This window comes from Eptatretus burgeri, chromosome 2 (assembly GCF_056783735.1).
Source record: "Eptatretus burgeri isolate ZD-2024b chromosome 2, Ebu_testis_v1, whole genome shotgun sequence".
NCBI lineage: Eukaryota > Metazoa > Chordata > Myxini > Myxiniformes > Myxinidae > Eptatretus > Eptatretus burgeri.
Window position 1 is genome coordinate 116,670,433 of NC_140962.1, and position 17,879 is coordinate 116,688,311.

The 17,879-nt window shown below is 40.6% G+C and overlaps 1 protein-coding gene across 5 annotated transcripts in view; it reads right to left on the reverse strand.

Moving 5' to 3' along the window:
- The window catches only part of SATB2 (SATB homeobox 2), a 133,829-nt gene that overhangs the window by 106,343 nt on the left and 9,607 nt on the right, over positions 1-17,879 (reverse strand). For 4 of the 5 annotated variants that reach the window (XM_085870896.1, XM_085870898.1, XM_085870899.1 and 1 more), the window contains 2 exons: positions 2,802-3,020; positions 853-979 (listed from right to left, as the gene is read on the reverse strand). In XM_085870896.1, the coding sequence (XP_085727022.1) occupies positions 853-979; positions 2,802-3,020 (346 nt within the window). The remainder of the gene's footprint in view (positions 1-852; positions 980-2,801; positions 3,021-17,879) is intronic. The other variant, XM_085870897.1, reaches the window with a different exon arrangement.

The window sequence follows — 17,879 nt, forward strand, 5'->3', positions numbered from 1 at the left end:
TCTCTCATGACAAATAATGCCTTTGTTTCCAAAGTGTCCCATATTTGGGCTAAAATATATTATTACCTTGTCAAAGCTTGCTACACACAAATCAATAATTGAAGCAAAGTACAACATAAAAAAAAAAAAATTGCAACAACCCCAATTTTAAAAAAAACGATGCAATGGTGCACAATGACTGACAGACAAGAAGGGCGTTAAGAAAAACTCTGCACACACATACTGCATTGATAAGGCAAATGCCTTAGAAACGAGGCCCGATTCAATCATCTCAGAGTTTGCCACAAAGCAAAGCTTACAATTGGTAAACAGACACATTGCCCTTTGAGGTGGAAGCAAAATATCACTAGCTACTGTTCTAACAGTGACAATTAAAAGGAGGAGCTTGCGAAGAAGAATTAAGGGGGAAAAAAATGTAATGGGTAAGGCTATTTATTACAAAACCATGCAATTGGGATTTGGCACTTATTCTGCTCCCCTAATTACCACATACGAGATACCAATTTGGCAGTGTCGATTCGAAAGGAGAAAATGTGTCAGCTCATAGAGGCCCGATAGAAGTCGTCAACATTGGACTAGAACGTCCCACCTCTTCCGCTTCAATGCTCTGCAAGCACCGTGCAAACCGGCGCCTGTTAAATGAGGCCATTAGCACTTGCGATGGTAGTTTTGACTATTTACTGTTTAAGCTTCTCAAGGTTTTGTCCGTAAAAAGTTACCAGCGAGCAAAATCGATGGAAGGCAAGTTATTTCATGGGGCGAAGAGGCAGTTCAACTCAACCTTCAGAGCATTATGCTTTCACCTTAATAAAACAGGGCCTAATTTGAAGTCGAACCTTCTTCTATGCTGACCTGTGCAAGCGAATTCGCAGAGTAACAGCGTGGTACACCTCTTCAAGCATGTCCCCCACAGTAGCGTCAGGAGAATCGGTAACCCATCCAAGTGGCACAGGATTCCATGGTCCAACCTTCAGCAAACCTAGGGGAATGCAAGTGTGAAGGAGTCCAAGAATTAAGGACTACAGCTAAAGCAAGAAGGGAGGGAAAAAAAAAAAGAATTAAAAAAAAAAAGGCAAGGATAGAGACAGATGGTGTGGGGGAGGGGAAAAGCCCACAGGGTGATTGGGGTGGAAGGGTTGTAAAAGGCTAAAGTGTAATAAGAAAAGTGTTACATTATAAAATGATTTAGAAGTGTAAAGCAAAAACAGAAAGAGGGAGAGGGAGGGAGAAAAAGCAGAAATATCAAAGGGATAAGGTTGGGGGGAGGGGGGGAGAAGTTATATTCATCACAATCATTGATCATCATTTTTGTTTTTTTAAGGGAGACTGGAGGTGGAAATTGGTTCAATCATAAGATCATTTTTGGCTGCTTTGGAGGAATCAACCAAAATAAAAACAAGCATGCAACCTTTTACTGGTTGACGTTTAACCTTTTACTGGCTTCAAGTCGTCAAACAATTTAGGCCTTTCCTAAGGTTAAACTAAACTCTGCCACTAAATGGGTATATTTTCTATTTCTGTTAAGAAAACTTTGCAAATCATCTTTATTTTGTCTGCAATTGCTGGTCTTGCAAAACGAATGTCTTCTTTGGTAAAGTGCTCAAAAACATTTCATCTTTAGAAATCCGATTATAAGACTTATATATTTACATTTGGGGTCATCTACATAACATATAAACAGAAAGGAAGTGTGGAGAGATAATGGTTCGGGTATGGGGTGGTTGGGGGGGGGGGAGGAGCTAGGTATGCAATACAGAGAAGGTCGATGAAGAAAAAGAAAAGAGGATCAAAAGGGTGTTGGACGTGAAGGTGAAAAGAGAAATGTGGTTGGGAGGAAATACCAGTACAAGAAGTAAAGGGGATTTGTGAGACAATCAAGGAACGAGGTCAAATGTTCTCATCTATGACTATTTCAGCAGCCCCTTTACATATACTGTTTGGACAGTCAATCATGCACGTTGACCAGTTTATCAATAAGCCAACCCTAACAGTCAATCCCAAATGTTCATTCGGTTCAGAAATAATCCAACCAGAGCCTCAACAAATTGCGATGGACAAGTGCTGTTGCAGGCGTGAGTGCTTATTTGCAGTATTAAAGAATATTTCAAGGCATTAAAATATTAAAGGGTAGTTAAATATTTAATGTGATTACACGATGCTTACACAGCATTTTTGGAACTAGCATTGACACACTTGTGAGAAAATACTAAGCTTACTGTTCAGCACAAGTCACCTGCCAACCCGCCTGCCTGAATATTGCTGGTAGGATGTCAATATTGGTTTAACAATCACAGCATGTGAAGCATTTGCATTTCTGGTCAATTCCAGGTGGTTCATTAGTCATCTTTGGCATAGGCCATTGAAAGTTGAAAAACAAACAAACAAGCTGATCTTTGGCAGTGATTGAAGCTCAAACTGGATGATTCCCCGTGGAGTGATCGAGTTGACAAAACCAAACATGGGAACTTTTGAAGAATCTACATGGACATTATTCCAAAAATGGAGAATATTGCAGGTCTCTTGCACAACAGATAGCCTGAAGATCTTTTAACAAGCACTCGTGGAAATGAACACACAAGATAGATGGTTCAATGGCCTTTTCACACCATGGTAATAAAAAAGGGATTTTAATGAGCATGCTCCAAGCTTAGCAGCCAAAATCCTAACATTATGCAATGATCAAGAAAGACCAAAAAATGACGAAGACAGCCAGGTAAACCACATACATAAAAACAACATATTGCTTTGAATAATGTATCCATATGCTTCAAATGATACCCGATTCATGATGTTATAGTCACCTTTGGCCTGGGCAGCTGAGCTGTGGGAATATCCTAAGGCAAGCAGTGCCGTTTCAACGAGTTGGTTGAAAAGCAAGTCACGGTGGAGAAGGACATAGTCCGAATGCTCCTCCTCTGCTGCAGCAGAACCTCCGCCATCCACACTCCCTCCTTCCCACAGTTCCACCACGCAGAACACAGGTATGTTGCGGCCTTGATAGATGGGAATAGGTGAGAGGACTGTAGGGTGTAGAAAAAACAAACTTTCTTTATATTTATAACTATAATTAGACTCTCTTTTTGCAACTTTGCTCTTCCATGAGCCTGGATCTTGTATAGAATTTTTTTTTGTAAGAGGAGGAGTTCTCTGCATCACCCTTCTTTCGTGAAAATTACAAATATTAGCACGCTTGCATTTTCATGCTTGCCTCATGATGCCGTGCAGACATCGGGATTACATCCCATATACTGTGTCGATTTGTGTAATTATTTATTAATACAGTACTCTCGTAAATCAACATTAGAACAGATTCACGAAACCCCCCCCCCCCCAAAAAAAATAATTCTTTTAAAAAGCATATAAGGTACAAGAATGGAAGCTTCAGGTAAATGAACCGTATCCTCTAGAGTCTACAATCCTGGCAAAACTGTACCCTGCAGCATCTTATTAATATTTACAAGAAATATAGAAAGGCAGAGATTGAAAATGGTGACAGTATTCACCTTATACATCTCCACAAAACACCAGCTTGCACACTGGTCAAGGCTCACCATTTTTAGTCATTTATAAATCATATAATCAAGGGTAATATGCAAAAAAGATGGAATTTTTATCAGCCCCCCCCCCCCCCGCAAGGCATTAAAAAACAAAAATAAATTAAAAAAAAAAAGAAAGAAGCTCTTTGGACCAGTACCCATGGCCAAACAAAGTTTGCCTACAGATTGAATAGAATGTGAATGAGATATGGGCATGATGAGCCAGAAGGATCCTTCTTGTGTCGGAGTTTCTTTGTATAACCCTGCATTAGCAAAACAAATTGATAAAAAGGATGGTTATTCCCTGCAGAGAAAGACAAGATCCTCAAGGGATACTGATATCCAGCCATTGCAGGTGATGGTCATTTACCACCATTTTTATGCGTTGAGCATATTTTGTTTCAATGGGAAAAATCAGCACCAATGCTTGGGAGGGAATACACTGATGAAGTTTCCTCAATGGCTACATTTTACACAACGCAGTCTGGCTAAGGTGGCCAACGTATCGAACGTGGATGAAATTTAAAAAATAAATTCAAAAATTTTCAATGTCCCAACACGCAAGACACCAAGTCACTGTGCAGTAATCTGGAGCTCAACTACTCGTACGCCGAGCTACGAAACAGTTTAATCTGCACTTATAGGCCCACGAAGAGGGACATTAAACCCGTTGGATAATACCCCGAAGAGCCGAGGAAAATGTTTTGATACGGTATTGCGCGTCACGTTGTTTCTTGAGCTCAACGACGCGTTTATTAATATATCAGGGCCATTATGAAGATGATGTTAATTATTAGCATCGGTGCTGTTATTCGTTCCCGGATCCGTCGCCGGGCGGGGCCGAATTATGGCATGGTGTGCCTGAAAAGATTACCGCTTGCATTCAGAAGGCTGTCAAACGCACCGGTTAGAAGGAAACAGCCTGCTGCGTGTCTGTCCCTACACGGAAGCAGCTGCCGAAGGATAGAATTGGCCTGAACACTTTGTTTAAAAAACACTTTTGAAAATTGCCTCTTAAAGAAGTGCTCTGGTGGAAATGAAAGACAAAAAATAAATAAATAAACGACGGTCCAATGATTTGACATGATAATGATCAATGCAACATTGGGGCAACACGTTCCTTTCGTTCTGTATTCAGTTCGTTACTCTCGATGGATTTGACAATATTTAGCAAAATTAAAATAATTCCCCCCCCCCCCCAAGAAGGCACAGTAATTTTTTTTCCACCATGGATACCACTATATATATATATATATATATATATATATATATATATATATATATATATATATATATATATATATATATATATATATATATATATATATATACTGATTCTAATGTACCAAACTCGTACTCTATTACAGAGCATCTGTACTGCCAAAGCAGTTTCTTGGAAAGAGTTATAATACTGAGTGGTTTGCCATTGCCTTCCCAGCAGTAGTTAGAGCAGGAATTTGTAATTTGTTCATGGTGTCAGCGATAGCTTGCCGACTCTTCGTGAAGGGCCCTTTAACGTCCATCAACCAATGCTGGCAGAAAGGACACCCAGTTTAAGGTCCATCAGAGGGACGGTACATACAATGATGAATCACCCTGCCTGTGAAACACCAGGTTGACTGTTTATAGCTGGGTCGGGATTCAATCCCAGGCTAAACAGCTGAGAGGTAAGTGTGCATACCTCTAAGCCATTCTGTAAGTACATACATACATACATACATACGCAAAAGTACGAATCTACTTCAATCAATGCCAAACTTTCTCAAATCACAATTTCAAACACATTTTTCAACATATTGAAGATATGAATCAATATTCTTTAATTTATTATCGATATTATTGACCGACACTTTGTCCTAACAGAATAAATGAAGAGTGAATACATTTGAGAGAAAGATAAAATTATGTGAGCAGTCTGACGATGCTCTGGAGTGCATTATAACACTGTCGGGAAAAGATAGACCCAAACGTAATCCATAAACTAATGAAATCAATCCCAAATGGAGTCGAGGAAGTTGTCGAAGCAAAAGAGGGTCACACTGATTCTTGATTATACGTAAAGACAGATTCGATTTTTTTTTTTTCTATTTGAATAAGTGTTGTTATATCCTTTGGAGTTCATGGGAAAATCCCTTAAAAGTGCTATTTGCTTCACATCACAATGATTTATTTTATCACAATTCTTAATTAATTTCTAACTGGACTCACACTTTTACATGCATGTGTGAGGGATATGTTTTTGACTGGAAAAGCTTTACCTTTAAGCTGTTGGAAAGATAATGCAACAACTTTTCCCCAAGAAATACGAGTCACAAATGGCGAGAACCCAACATACATTGCAGAAAACGGTCAATTACGTTCCATGAAAGCTCGCACTCATGTGGGTTTTCTGTAGTTTTTTTTTTTAGGTAACACTGGTGGTTTGGGCTGAGGATGAAAGGAAGGTGGTAATAACCGCAATTATCTTCAATAAAAAAAAATATTTTACCCATTTTAATGTCAGTGTCTGATGTACTGTACCTTCAGTATCCCAAAATCCTTCTATGCATGAAATCTCCCAATCATGTCTGTCCTACTTAAAACGAGTGTCTAAGGCTCATGGTGGAGCTTGGAGATGTATTACATGAAATAAAAGGACACCAATTAATAAAATTAAATAAAACAGTATTTGGTTTTCAATATTTGGGGTAGGCATCATGAGGTAAATGACGAGGTCACGAAACCATATAGAATGCCAGAGCGAAATATTTAAGAACAAATTTTTTTTTTTTTTTAATCAAAGCAAGAAAAACAGCTGCCATTTCACGGCAATGTGACAAAGGAAGTGGCTAAAAGTATTCTGGGATTTATGTTTGGCAAGAACAATGCCGAGCTACGAAACAGTTTAATCTGCACAGTTTGTAGGCCGTTGAAGAAGGACAAACACATTGGATAATACCCCGATGAGCCAAGGGTGGGGGGGAAGACAAGCAGCGATGGCGATTCACATTGGGTGTAGAACGGTCAGTCCTATGTAAGGGAGGTGGCGGTGATAAAAGGCGATCATCAAATATAGAATCGTTATAAAAGCTCAGGTGCACAACACCAATACGAGAAATATCATGAATAATCCGAAAGTTTAAATTCCATCAAACACGATGTAATAAAGAGCCTACTGCTGATTGAACCACTTTTCACACTCTTTTGATTCACGAGCACAACTCGGCAGTAAAGTGAAACTCGGACAGCCTTTTAGGTGACGCCCCAGTAATCTGGTCACCACCTTCAAGCCACTAAGCCACATCCTGCTTGGGGAAACTGTGTCCGTTCAGTGATTAATTCAGGATTAAGGCCATTTTCTCAGCCACAATGACTAAACGCGGTAATCAATTTCAAGCAAACGCTTCGGTTGGCGTGCGATGATTCTGCGTTAATATCCTGTACGTTAATATTTACAGTGGCAGGATTAAGCTTAATTTCAATTCAATTACCGCTAGGGTAATTAAATTAGTGTAAAACAAGTGAGGGTTATACTGTTTTGATCTTTGTGGAAGGTAAACCGAGATTTGCTGCCGACTCAAATGAGTTGATGGTATATGCGGCAAGATGTAACAATGCGCTTCCGAAGCGTAAAATCCAACATTCTCCTCATGTTAATTGAAGTATGAATACAAGGATTACTTTTAAACGGTAACAGTGCAGACGCCAGTGTGGGGGGGGGGGGGGGAGAAAAAAAAAAGAAAGAAATAAAGCCATCCTATTATTATTTTATTGTCTTCATTGAGAGCAAAACATATGGCTTGTTTGCTGAGAATAAAATACATCACCCAAGTTTCTTTGATGCCAAACTATCAGTCTTGGTTTGGGATCAGCAAAGACTCAAAACATACTGGCCATTCCAAAACCAAACTATCAAACTAGAAAGAGCAATCAGAGATTGCAGACACTCACCAGGACTTGTCTTGTGTAGTGTATTTTTTGTGTCGTTTGTGTGGTGTGTCCACGATGCATTGGCGATATATCGGTTCAGTCATACAGGGGACAAACAGACCTTTTTGTATTTATTCTACAGATTCAAGTCAATAATATTTGTAGTAGACATGTGTATTTTATACACGTACTGATGTATATGTATTTTATAGATACATTCAGGTTCTTAATAGTACATCCTTGAAAGACACTCATATTCTAATAGTACATACTTTATAGCTGCATGCATTCTAATTGCACATACTTACTCGAGCACCAAGTTGGAAAAAGATAACGTGTAATACTGGCTATCATTAAGTGGCATTTGTGGCCTACGTTAGCACATTATGTGCAGACAGACAGACAAACAGGACCCAAATGCAATACCCTCTTTTCTGGAGAGGGTAAATATGTATCAGAGAGCATGCTGGTGTCCAAATAAAACTATTCTTGACTAGCAGGGCACTCAGTAGGAACATCCCTCCGCCACACAATGCCTGATCCATGAAAACATATCTGGCCCAATACATTTTTGAAATATCATGCTATATCGTTTTTGGCCCGATCTGTCAATGGTGAAGAATCACTTCAAAATTAAATAATTGTCATATCCAGATTCGGAGCGTCACCAAAATTGAATCAATTCTTCCTTGTCACACACCCAACCTGTCCACCAAATTTCATCCGTATCTGTCAACAACTTTTTGAGATATCCTGCACACAGACAGACAAACAAACAGACAAATAAACCAATGTCACCCACAGGATGACCCGTATCTTGCCAAAAGGTGACCACGTGTGACTTCCTTAAGGTCACACTGAGGTGAACAGAGCTGCTATCCACCAGGAGCGACTCCTTGAGGAATATCTGCCAACGAGAGATTCTGATGAGAATTGTTCTTCAGGGTAACCATGAAAAATATGCGTTTGCCTCATAACGTCACCAAATGACATCATAATGTTTCAAGCTTGACATATCTAGAAAGCACTCATCGAGGTGTTCAATTTGAGGTACTACACGATATGGTTCCTAAAACTTGAAAATTTGACCTTGGGGTCAAATATGTTTGACCTGAGGCGCTAACCATGAAGGTCAAGGCCAATCGCCACCAAAAATTAATCAGCTGAGCGCCAGACCATGAACTATATTCCCATGAAGTTTGAAAACGATCCGATCAAAACTCAAAAAATAAGGGTTTCGTTGACTCCCCTGATTTGCGACAAAGTGACCTTGACCTTTGACCTTGACCTTCAAAATTTTATGTGCTGAAAGGGACCTCCTATAGGCCTCTGATATGTGAAGTTACAAAAATTTCCAATGATAACTGTGCTCTGCAGAATTTTTTATATGTAATTACAGACAAACACAAAAAACAAAAAACAAACAAAAAAAAAAAACATACAAGCTGACTTACATATCTTGCAAAAACTTCGTTTTGGCAAGATAACAAACAGAAAGGGGTGAAAACATAACCTCCATCACCTTTGGTGGTGGAGGTAAAAAGGCTAACAAGAGAATCTAGGTATATCAGAAATAAAACTTAACCACATACTTGCATCTTCTCATTGACTTTTCAAGAGCAGACCATTGCATACCTCAACTTCATCGTTCCCATCAGCTAAAGATCAATGGTCACCCCGAGAGGATCCTTGTCGGTCTAACAAATCAATGGTGTGTTCAGAAACATTGCATATGCAACAAGAAAAAGAGCAATCAGTTTTCAGACATTCGCCAGGACTGCTTTTGTGTAATGTATTTTGTGTGGTGTTTGTGTACAGGTATGTTGCACAATTAATAAGAGACATAATTAGAAATGCCACCTTATAACTACTGGCAGTGATGACCGGGTTCCAAGACGTCCCACTTTGATTGGACACCTGACCATGACCCATGATGTTTATTTTTATTCAAATGAATTTATAATTGATTTAAATAAATTCAATTCCAATCAAATGGTAGACCAAATAGGTGCAGCCCTGCAATGGAGTCATCAGAAGGAACCAAACAAGCAAAAAGCAAAGATGGAGTTATCGGGAGGAACCTGGATAGGATTCACATTTCAGCTGCTACTCTTCTACCCTCAAACCCATCTACGTACAGCCAAGTTAGCCTTATTACAAAATAAAATAAACCAAAGAGGTCCAATACCAAAATAAAAAAAAATATTCTGGTTGCTAGACCATGCATCCAATCAAGTTGAAATCTAAAACATGTATTTCCCCATCACGACTAGATCATAAATGTGAAGTTTCACGTCTATCAAGCAATTCCAAAGAAAACATTTCATATTTTTCTTCAATCCAATATGGCTGCCAAACCACGTGACCTATCAATTATTCCTTTAACTTGTACACCCATGGCTTAGGGAACATTTGTGTGACGTTTCCCCTCGATTTGTTCAGCCGTTGTGGAGAAGAAGATTTTTATAGGTTTTCAGATAAATCCAATATGGCTACTAAACCATGTGACATATGACATCATATGTGTGAAGCTTTTGTTCCTCATGGATAGGCGGTCATATGTGTAAAGTTTCGCCTCGATCTGTTCAGCCACATCAGAGAAGATGATTTTTGAAGGTGTTTATATATATTTTTTGTCTTAAACAATATGGCTGCTGAATCACATGACCGATGTAGTCAAATATTTTTTTTCTGTGGACCATTTTATCCCGATATGACCCTCAAAATTTTTCATAATGATCAGATGTCATAATTGCACATGTAGAATGCTACATCACAACGAAGGCACCGATGACATCATAAAAAAATTACACTTATTCCCCATGAGAACTTGCCACGTGCAAAGTTCCAATTTTTTCGTTGGTGCGGTTTCAGAGATAGAGGTTCAAAGTTTTTCCGTTTTTATAACATGGCTGCCACACCACATGACCTATGATGTCAAAATTATCATTAAAACATTATACACGAGTTGTCACGCCTTTGGGGGAAATTTCGTCTCAATCTGACAAACGGTTGCAGAGAAAAAACACAAAAATTCTGTGCGGACAAACAAAAACACACAGACAGACAGACGGAGAGACAGACAAACAGACCCAAATGCAATACGCTCTCCTTCGGTGAGGGTAAATAAGGAGACTGTACAACTTTTAGTTTGGAACTATAGCTCGTAATATTTGAGAATTATGAAGTCACATCATATGGTACCCATTGATTTTAAGTGGTCGTAATGCCTCTTTCGCACATAGCGATTTGCAATGAAAGATGAATTATATCGCCAGCTCAACAATCAATTAAACTTTTGATAACTTTTCTTTTGACATGAACTAAAATTATTTGGTTTCCCTGCATAAACAGACAGCTTCTTAATAATGTGAAAATGCAACCACTGCAAATGCTGATGCAACTCTGCCTTTCCAGTTACTTCAAGGAAAGTGTGTTATGAAGACAAAATGGCTAAACCAACTGAAAAGCCCTCACCTCCACCAATTGAAGAAGAGCCAAATGGATACTAAGAGGACAGCTTGACAATGCAATTCCTTTAAGGACCATCTACATATTACATATGCAGAACGGGATCATTTCTCAATCTCCCCTTCCCTTCCACCCCATACTCTCCATCTACAGCATCCCTAACACACACTCCCCTCCATTTTCTCTCATCGTTCACAACCCTCCGATTGTTATTCATTTAAAATATCATCGGCCTTACCTTCCCTTTTCAAAAAGCATTTCTCTCAATGTTTTCACCCCTGTTTTCCTGTCTGTTTCTGCGAGCAAGAAATCTCAAAAAGTTGTGGACGGATTCAGATGAAACTTGGTAGATAGGTATGGTGTGCAACAAGGAAAAAACCATTTCGATTTTGCTGAAGATCTGGATCCCGATCCGAGAATTTTTAAAGTGAGATTCTTCACCATTCAGTGTTCGGGCCAAAAGAAACAAACAAACTAAAAAAGCATGATATTTCAAAAAGTCGTGGATAGATAATGACAAAACTCGGTGGTCGAGTTGGTTCGGTGACACGAACAAGCCGATTAGATTTTGGTTCAAGTCCCGATCTAGATCCTGACCGTCAGTGGGATACAAAACGTAAACTGTTCATCCTGGCGGAGGTTTGTGTTCTACCTAGATCACTTCAGTTACTGGCAATCCTTACTGCAGTACAAAAAGCACATTAGCATAACTGATAATAATTCAAAAGTTAGCTTAAACTATCAGGAAGTATATAAGAGTACAACTACAGTTCCATTTCTGAACACCATTTTTGCCTGGGAACCACTTAGATTAACAACAGCAAAAAAAAAGAACTTCACAAGTGAGATTAAAAACAGAAAAACTAAAATAGCTTAGTCAAAGAGAGGAAAACACACCAGGATGGGATGAAAGAGGATCTGATACAACAGGCATCCTTGAATCACTGAGGCTGTGCCATTGAGCTGTGCCTGAGTGGATACAACTGTATCCAAAGTCTTGTTTTTAGGTATCAACTACATTAACTGTTCACAGTTAATAGCTGACTTGGATAATCTAATGGTTATAGCACATTTGCAGGCAGCAGGCAGAGAGGACAGGGGCTCAAATCACCCCCCCCCCCCCCCGCCACTACCTCCATGTCAATGAACTGGTTACGCAAACTTCCTCATCATTAATGCAATTTATCATGCTGCTTAGTCACTGTGCATAAAGCACAAATAAGAAGTGAACAAAAGAGCTGTGATGGGCTGAAGTGATAACGTGTTGATCGCCTAACCTCTTTGCTCCTTGTGGCTACATGTTCAGTTTGGTATCCTGAACGTTCGCACCAGACACTTCTTGCCAACAGGCAATTTGGAATGAAAAAAAGAAAGACAGAAAAATGGAAAACGAACGTTTGCTTTATTGAACGAGAGGACCGAGAAGGGTAAAGGATGCAAATTTTCATTCAACAGCACCCTACAAATAAACCAATAAACTCGTTGAGATTTCGAAATAAAAATTATCAAGGAGTTTCAAAGTTGGAAAGACATGTGTGTTTGTACATGTATATATTCCATCATGTTAAGATTGTTTGTTTTTTCTTCCTTGGTAGTATTGCAACATTTTATCCTGAATTTAAACAAAAGAAAAAAAAAGTTATAATTCCCATCCTAATGCTAGTCTTAAACATAAGCCATACGTCAAGGCATGAAACTTCTTAATCTCAAATCTGAACGCAAGCAGCATGACCTACTACATCCGATGGCACGTTTGAGCAGGCATCGGCTGCCATTGGGCACGCATACAGTACAGTGAGCTGCAACACCAAGGCTGGCCTCTCTCTCCTTCTCTTTCTCTCTCATTTTAGTGGCCAATGTAAAGTAAACATATTGCCAGCAAAACAGTTTACACTTACAAACGTGATTACCTCGATCTTATTGCCAAGCGCGCCCCTTTGAAGTCTAATTCTCTCACGGCGCCATCTCTTTCACGTACACCGGTGGTTTTATTACTTTTCTGGTCAAGGTTCACAGAAGGTAGGCATAACGCAACTAGACTTAAATGTGGTTAACTGCGAAAAGGAAAAATAGAGATGCTCAAAAGGAAATCAATAATTTAGTTTTTCCACATTAAACGTTTCCCTTGTACCCTGCAATGAAATGATACTAATGCTGTTATGGGGATTGTACTGCACTGCACCAAAAAACAAAACAAACAAAAAAAAATACAACGGCATCCCTCACAATGAAGATCCTGCACGGTGGAAATTTCTCTTCAATCTCAGTCCTCCCTTCAAATCTTCAAGACAGCTGTTCACCACCATCTGATATCACCCCCCCTCCCAACCCAAAACCATGATGATTTACCTCCATTATCCCCCACAACCCCACTTACTTTTTTCCTTCCCAAGAGTTTGCTTCTACATCTATCTTGTTCACTCCATGTGTCCTTCCTTACCCCTCATTCTTCCACAAATCAATTATTTGTCCAAGTCTCCTTCAACGCTGCTGTTGGTGAGTTTTCCCCCCCCCCCCCTCTTTCTATGGTTCCATTTGTTTTGTTGCTTCCTCACCTGTTCAATGTTCTTGCTCTTCCACAAGCCTTGATATATATATATATATATATATAAAATCAGTCATGGCCAAAATTATTGGCACCATTGCAATTTTTTTCAAATAACTCCATTTTCTCTTTAAAAAAATAAGTTGAAATTGACTAAAGGATATTTCAGTGTTAAGGTTACAGAACCTTTGTTTGTGTTTCAGAACTTAATATATCCTTTTAAATCAGAAAATATAAAGAAATGGCATTGACAAAATTATTGACACCCTCGACTTAATATTGTTGTGGTGCCGGGTCCGGTGGCGAGGACGACCGCTAGACGGAGCAGTTGGGCCGTCTCCCACCGAACACCGGAATCGAAAGGTCGTAACCTTCAGATAACTTTGAAGGTCACAGGTCCCTTAGTGGACCGTGGACGCCAATATTTTGACGGCGTGGGGTAGGGTTAATTGTCTAATTCCAATTTACCTTAGTACCCACGCCGTCTAACTACTGGGCAAGCCACACCCACGGCCGGCATTGTCCGAACTGAGTCGCTGTTACCGACTCGGATCCGGCGTAACCGAGTGGGAATTACCAAAGCCGCGCCGGACCAAATGACAACTTACGGCACAATCGGCCTTCCGAATTCTCAAGCCCGAACCATGCTAGGCCAATGATGGAAACTACAATGCTAGAAACGACAGGCAATGAGCTGGTACATTTAACAGGGGTTTATTTACAATAATCGGGAAGGGAGACACAGAGCAGAGTTATCATGACTATCAGGCAGGCAATGTACAGTGAGCAAAAGCACTTCACAATTCTACTTACAAGACGGGCCCAACACACTCAGACTAAAATAAAATGGACCTGGATTATCTTTATTTCGACCCTCGCAGCCAAGGGGATAGGCAGGCTGGAGGTCAGAGTTTGGTCGGTACCTGGCCGCATCGTGCAGTTTGTCCCGCGACTACAGGTGTAAAACGCCGGGTCGTCGGCGAGCCCAGACACGGTATAGCGGAGTCCAGGCAGGGGCCAGGGTCGCTCCTCACAGAGGGCCAGCGGAGATTCCTGGCTCGGACTCTGGGTTATTGCTCAACAAAATGAGAGATGGAAGTCAGCGGCTGTGGAATAGTCAGAGGACCAGCTTGAGACACGGCAATGACGACCACCAACGACGCACACCAAGAGCAATGGCGACCCCTTTCTTCTCCGACAATTCCAACCCAACTCCAGCGAGCACCAAGGGGAGCCCGGCGATTCTTATCCCTCCCCCGGGCAGGGTGGGATGATCGGTCCTCTGAGGTAATCTTAGCCCTGATTGGACAGGGTTTCTTGGGGTGATATCTGTCCCCCTCCGATTGGACAGGGGGAAAACCCTGTCTTTCTGGGGTGGAGTCGGAGCTCTGAGGTAATCTTTGCCCTGATTGGACAGGGTTTCGTGGGGTGATGTGCTGGCCATCCGTGATTGGACAGGGGGGAACCCCCTCCTTTCCTGGGCGGAGTCGGTGTTCTGAGGTGAGGAAACCTCCGCCCACGTCCGTGTTTGAACGCACGTGGGCAATGGCGTCGATGGTGTGAAGAAGTGAAGGATTGATTTGTTGGCATTGCAAAAATCTAACTAGAAAGAAACTTCGCAGCGCACACATGAAGTTCCCTTTAGACATAGGGAGGAATCTAACTATGCACATACTTATTGAAATAACTTAGCTTCGGGACTGCTGTCTGTTTGTGTGCAAATGGCTTCCAGATTCGTAACAATATTTGGTAGCACAGCATTTGGACAAAAATTGCAGACAAGCACTTCTTATAGCCATGAATGAGCTTCCTCCACCTCTCTACTGACAGTTTGACCCACTCTTCTTGTGCAAGCTGCTCCAGATCTCCCAGATTTGAAGGGTGCCTTCTCCCAACTGCTATTTTCAGATCTCCCCACAGGTGTTCAATGGGATATAGATCTGGACTTATTGCTGGCCACTTCAGAACAGTCCAGTGTTTTGTCTTGAACCATTCCAGGGTGCTTTTTGAAGTGTGTTTGGGGTCATTGTCCTGCTGCAAGACCTATGACCTTCGACGGAGACCCAGCTTTCTGACACTGGGTTGAACATTGCGCTCCAAAATTCCTTGGTAATCTCTTGATTTCATGATGCCATGCACACATTCAAGGCACCCAGTGCCAGAAGCAGCACAGCAACCCCAAAACATCACTGAACCTCCTCCATGTTTGACTGTAGGGAAGGTGTTCTTTTCTTTGAAGGCTTCATTTTGTTTTCTGTAAACATGGAGATGTGCTTTAACAAAAATCTCTAATTTGGGGACATCTGTCCACAGAACATTCTCCCAGAAGGATTTTGGCTTGTTCAGGTGTATTTTGGCAAACGCGAGGTGGGCTTTCCTATGTCTCTATGTCCCTATGTCTCGCTCTCTGTCTCTCTGCAGTGGGGTCCTCCTGGGACTTCTACCATGGAACCACCTTTCATTGAGTTGGCGACGGATGGTGTGAGTTGAAACTGCCATACCTTGTGTCTGAAGGTCAGCTTCAATCTGTTTGGTAGTTGATCGAGGTGCTTTCTCCCCCAAACAATTCTTCGCTGCAATCTTTGATCAAGTTTTCTCTTGTGGCCACGTCCGGAGAGGTTGGCTACATTGCCATGGGCCTTAAACTTCCTGATAATATTGTGTACGGTTGACACAGGAACATCAAGGTCTCTGGAGATGGACTTGTAGGCTTGAGATGGTCCATGCTTGGAAACAATCTTGTGTCTGACCTCCTCAGACAATTCTCTGGTTTTCTTTTGTTTCTCCATGCTCATTGCGGGACACACAGTGACACAAAACAGCAGAATGACTCCTTTTCTCTATTCAAACTGGATGAATGAGTGATTTTTATATTGCAGGCACCTGCAACTCACCATAGGTGAGTTCAATTCCAGAGTAAAGGAGAATCACCTGCTTGAAATGTAATTATTTCTAACAACTTATTAAAGGTGCCAATAATATTGTCTGGGACATTTTAGGATTTCTGTGTGGAATAAGCTAAGATTTACTAATTTTTTCAGCTTTTTTGTTATCATCCAACTGCAAACCATAGAAATACATTTGTGGAGAACAAAATTTTTTTATTCCAACAATTTTCTGGAAGAAATGGTGCATCATTTGAAAAAAAAGTGCAAGGGTGCCAATATTTTTGGCCATGACAGTAAAATAATAAACTCTTTATTAAACAATGACGTTGAGAACATGCTAGTTCTCTTCCTCAGAGGCATTAAGAGCGGTGTCGTGGTCATACCGTTAAGTTCCATTGGGGATGGTTTACATCGTGGATTGGTCAACAAAAGCAGCAGAATCATTTGAATGCAGGGAGCCCCTGTGATTTGTGAGGACTTGGGACCAATCCACGACACAGTCAATCAAACTTAATGGTGTCACCATCACACCTCTCCTTACACCTCTGAGGAAGAGAACTAGCTTGTTCCCCCCAAAAAAAAAAAAAAAAATCAAAAAAAAAATCAAGCTTTAATGAAGAATTTATTCTTTTACTGCTCAGTGTGCTATATTTTACCAATATGAATCTTGAGCTGCAAATCTTCCAACATGCACATATATATTGCAGCTTCTCTTACGTCGAAGCATAATATTACAGCCACGCACAATACAACGCAGGTTATTACATGCTCATAAGGCAGGTTGCCTTCGACATCGGACTGCTTGCAGATGAAAGGGTTTCTAAAACAAATGGGACAAATGTCTCATATTTGATGGAATCTAATTGTGTAAACACTACAGACAGCAGACAATGCGAGAGAAAGTGATCCTTCTTTGACAACGAGAGACCATCAACGATTTATGGCGGCCCCGACACAAATCGAATTGTACAATGAAAAATGATCACAAGATGCTGAATGAGCCTGAGGTGTCAAATAGATCGTTTTATCTTAGGTGGAAGTAAGACTCAATTGCTGACCACAATTACAACATAAATAGTTCGCAGGGCCACAACTTCCATCACCACTGTGCCAATCAAGTGTCCCACACATCGTGTTTCCTTCCAACTGTATACATTGTGCAAATTATTTACAAAGTCAATGGGCATAAAATTCAAAATAAATCGTCACTCCAGTGATAGTAATTATCAAATAAATCTAATATGTAAAAGATTATCTATCAAAAACGATTTGTATTATTCTATCTGACATACTGTGCTGCTCCAATTAGCACAGCACAAGGCACCATCAAAATGTTTTTTTTAAGGAGCATTGCATCGTAAGGTCGTTTGTCAATCATCTGCTTGATGGTAGTGTGGTGGACGCTCGGATGTGGTGATGCAATTTACGTGAGACGGTATTGTATCATCCCCCTCCCGAATCATTGCCGCACATTCGCAGCAGAGTGAAGTTCCTAAGCGGTTTCGTCACGTCGCTCTGTAAGTGGGTAAC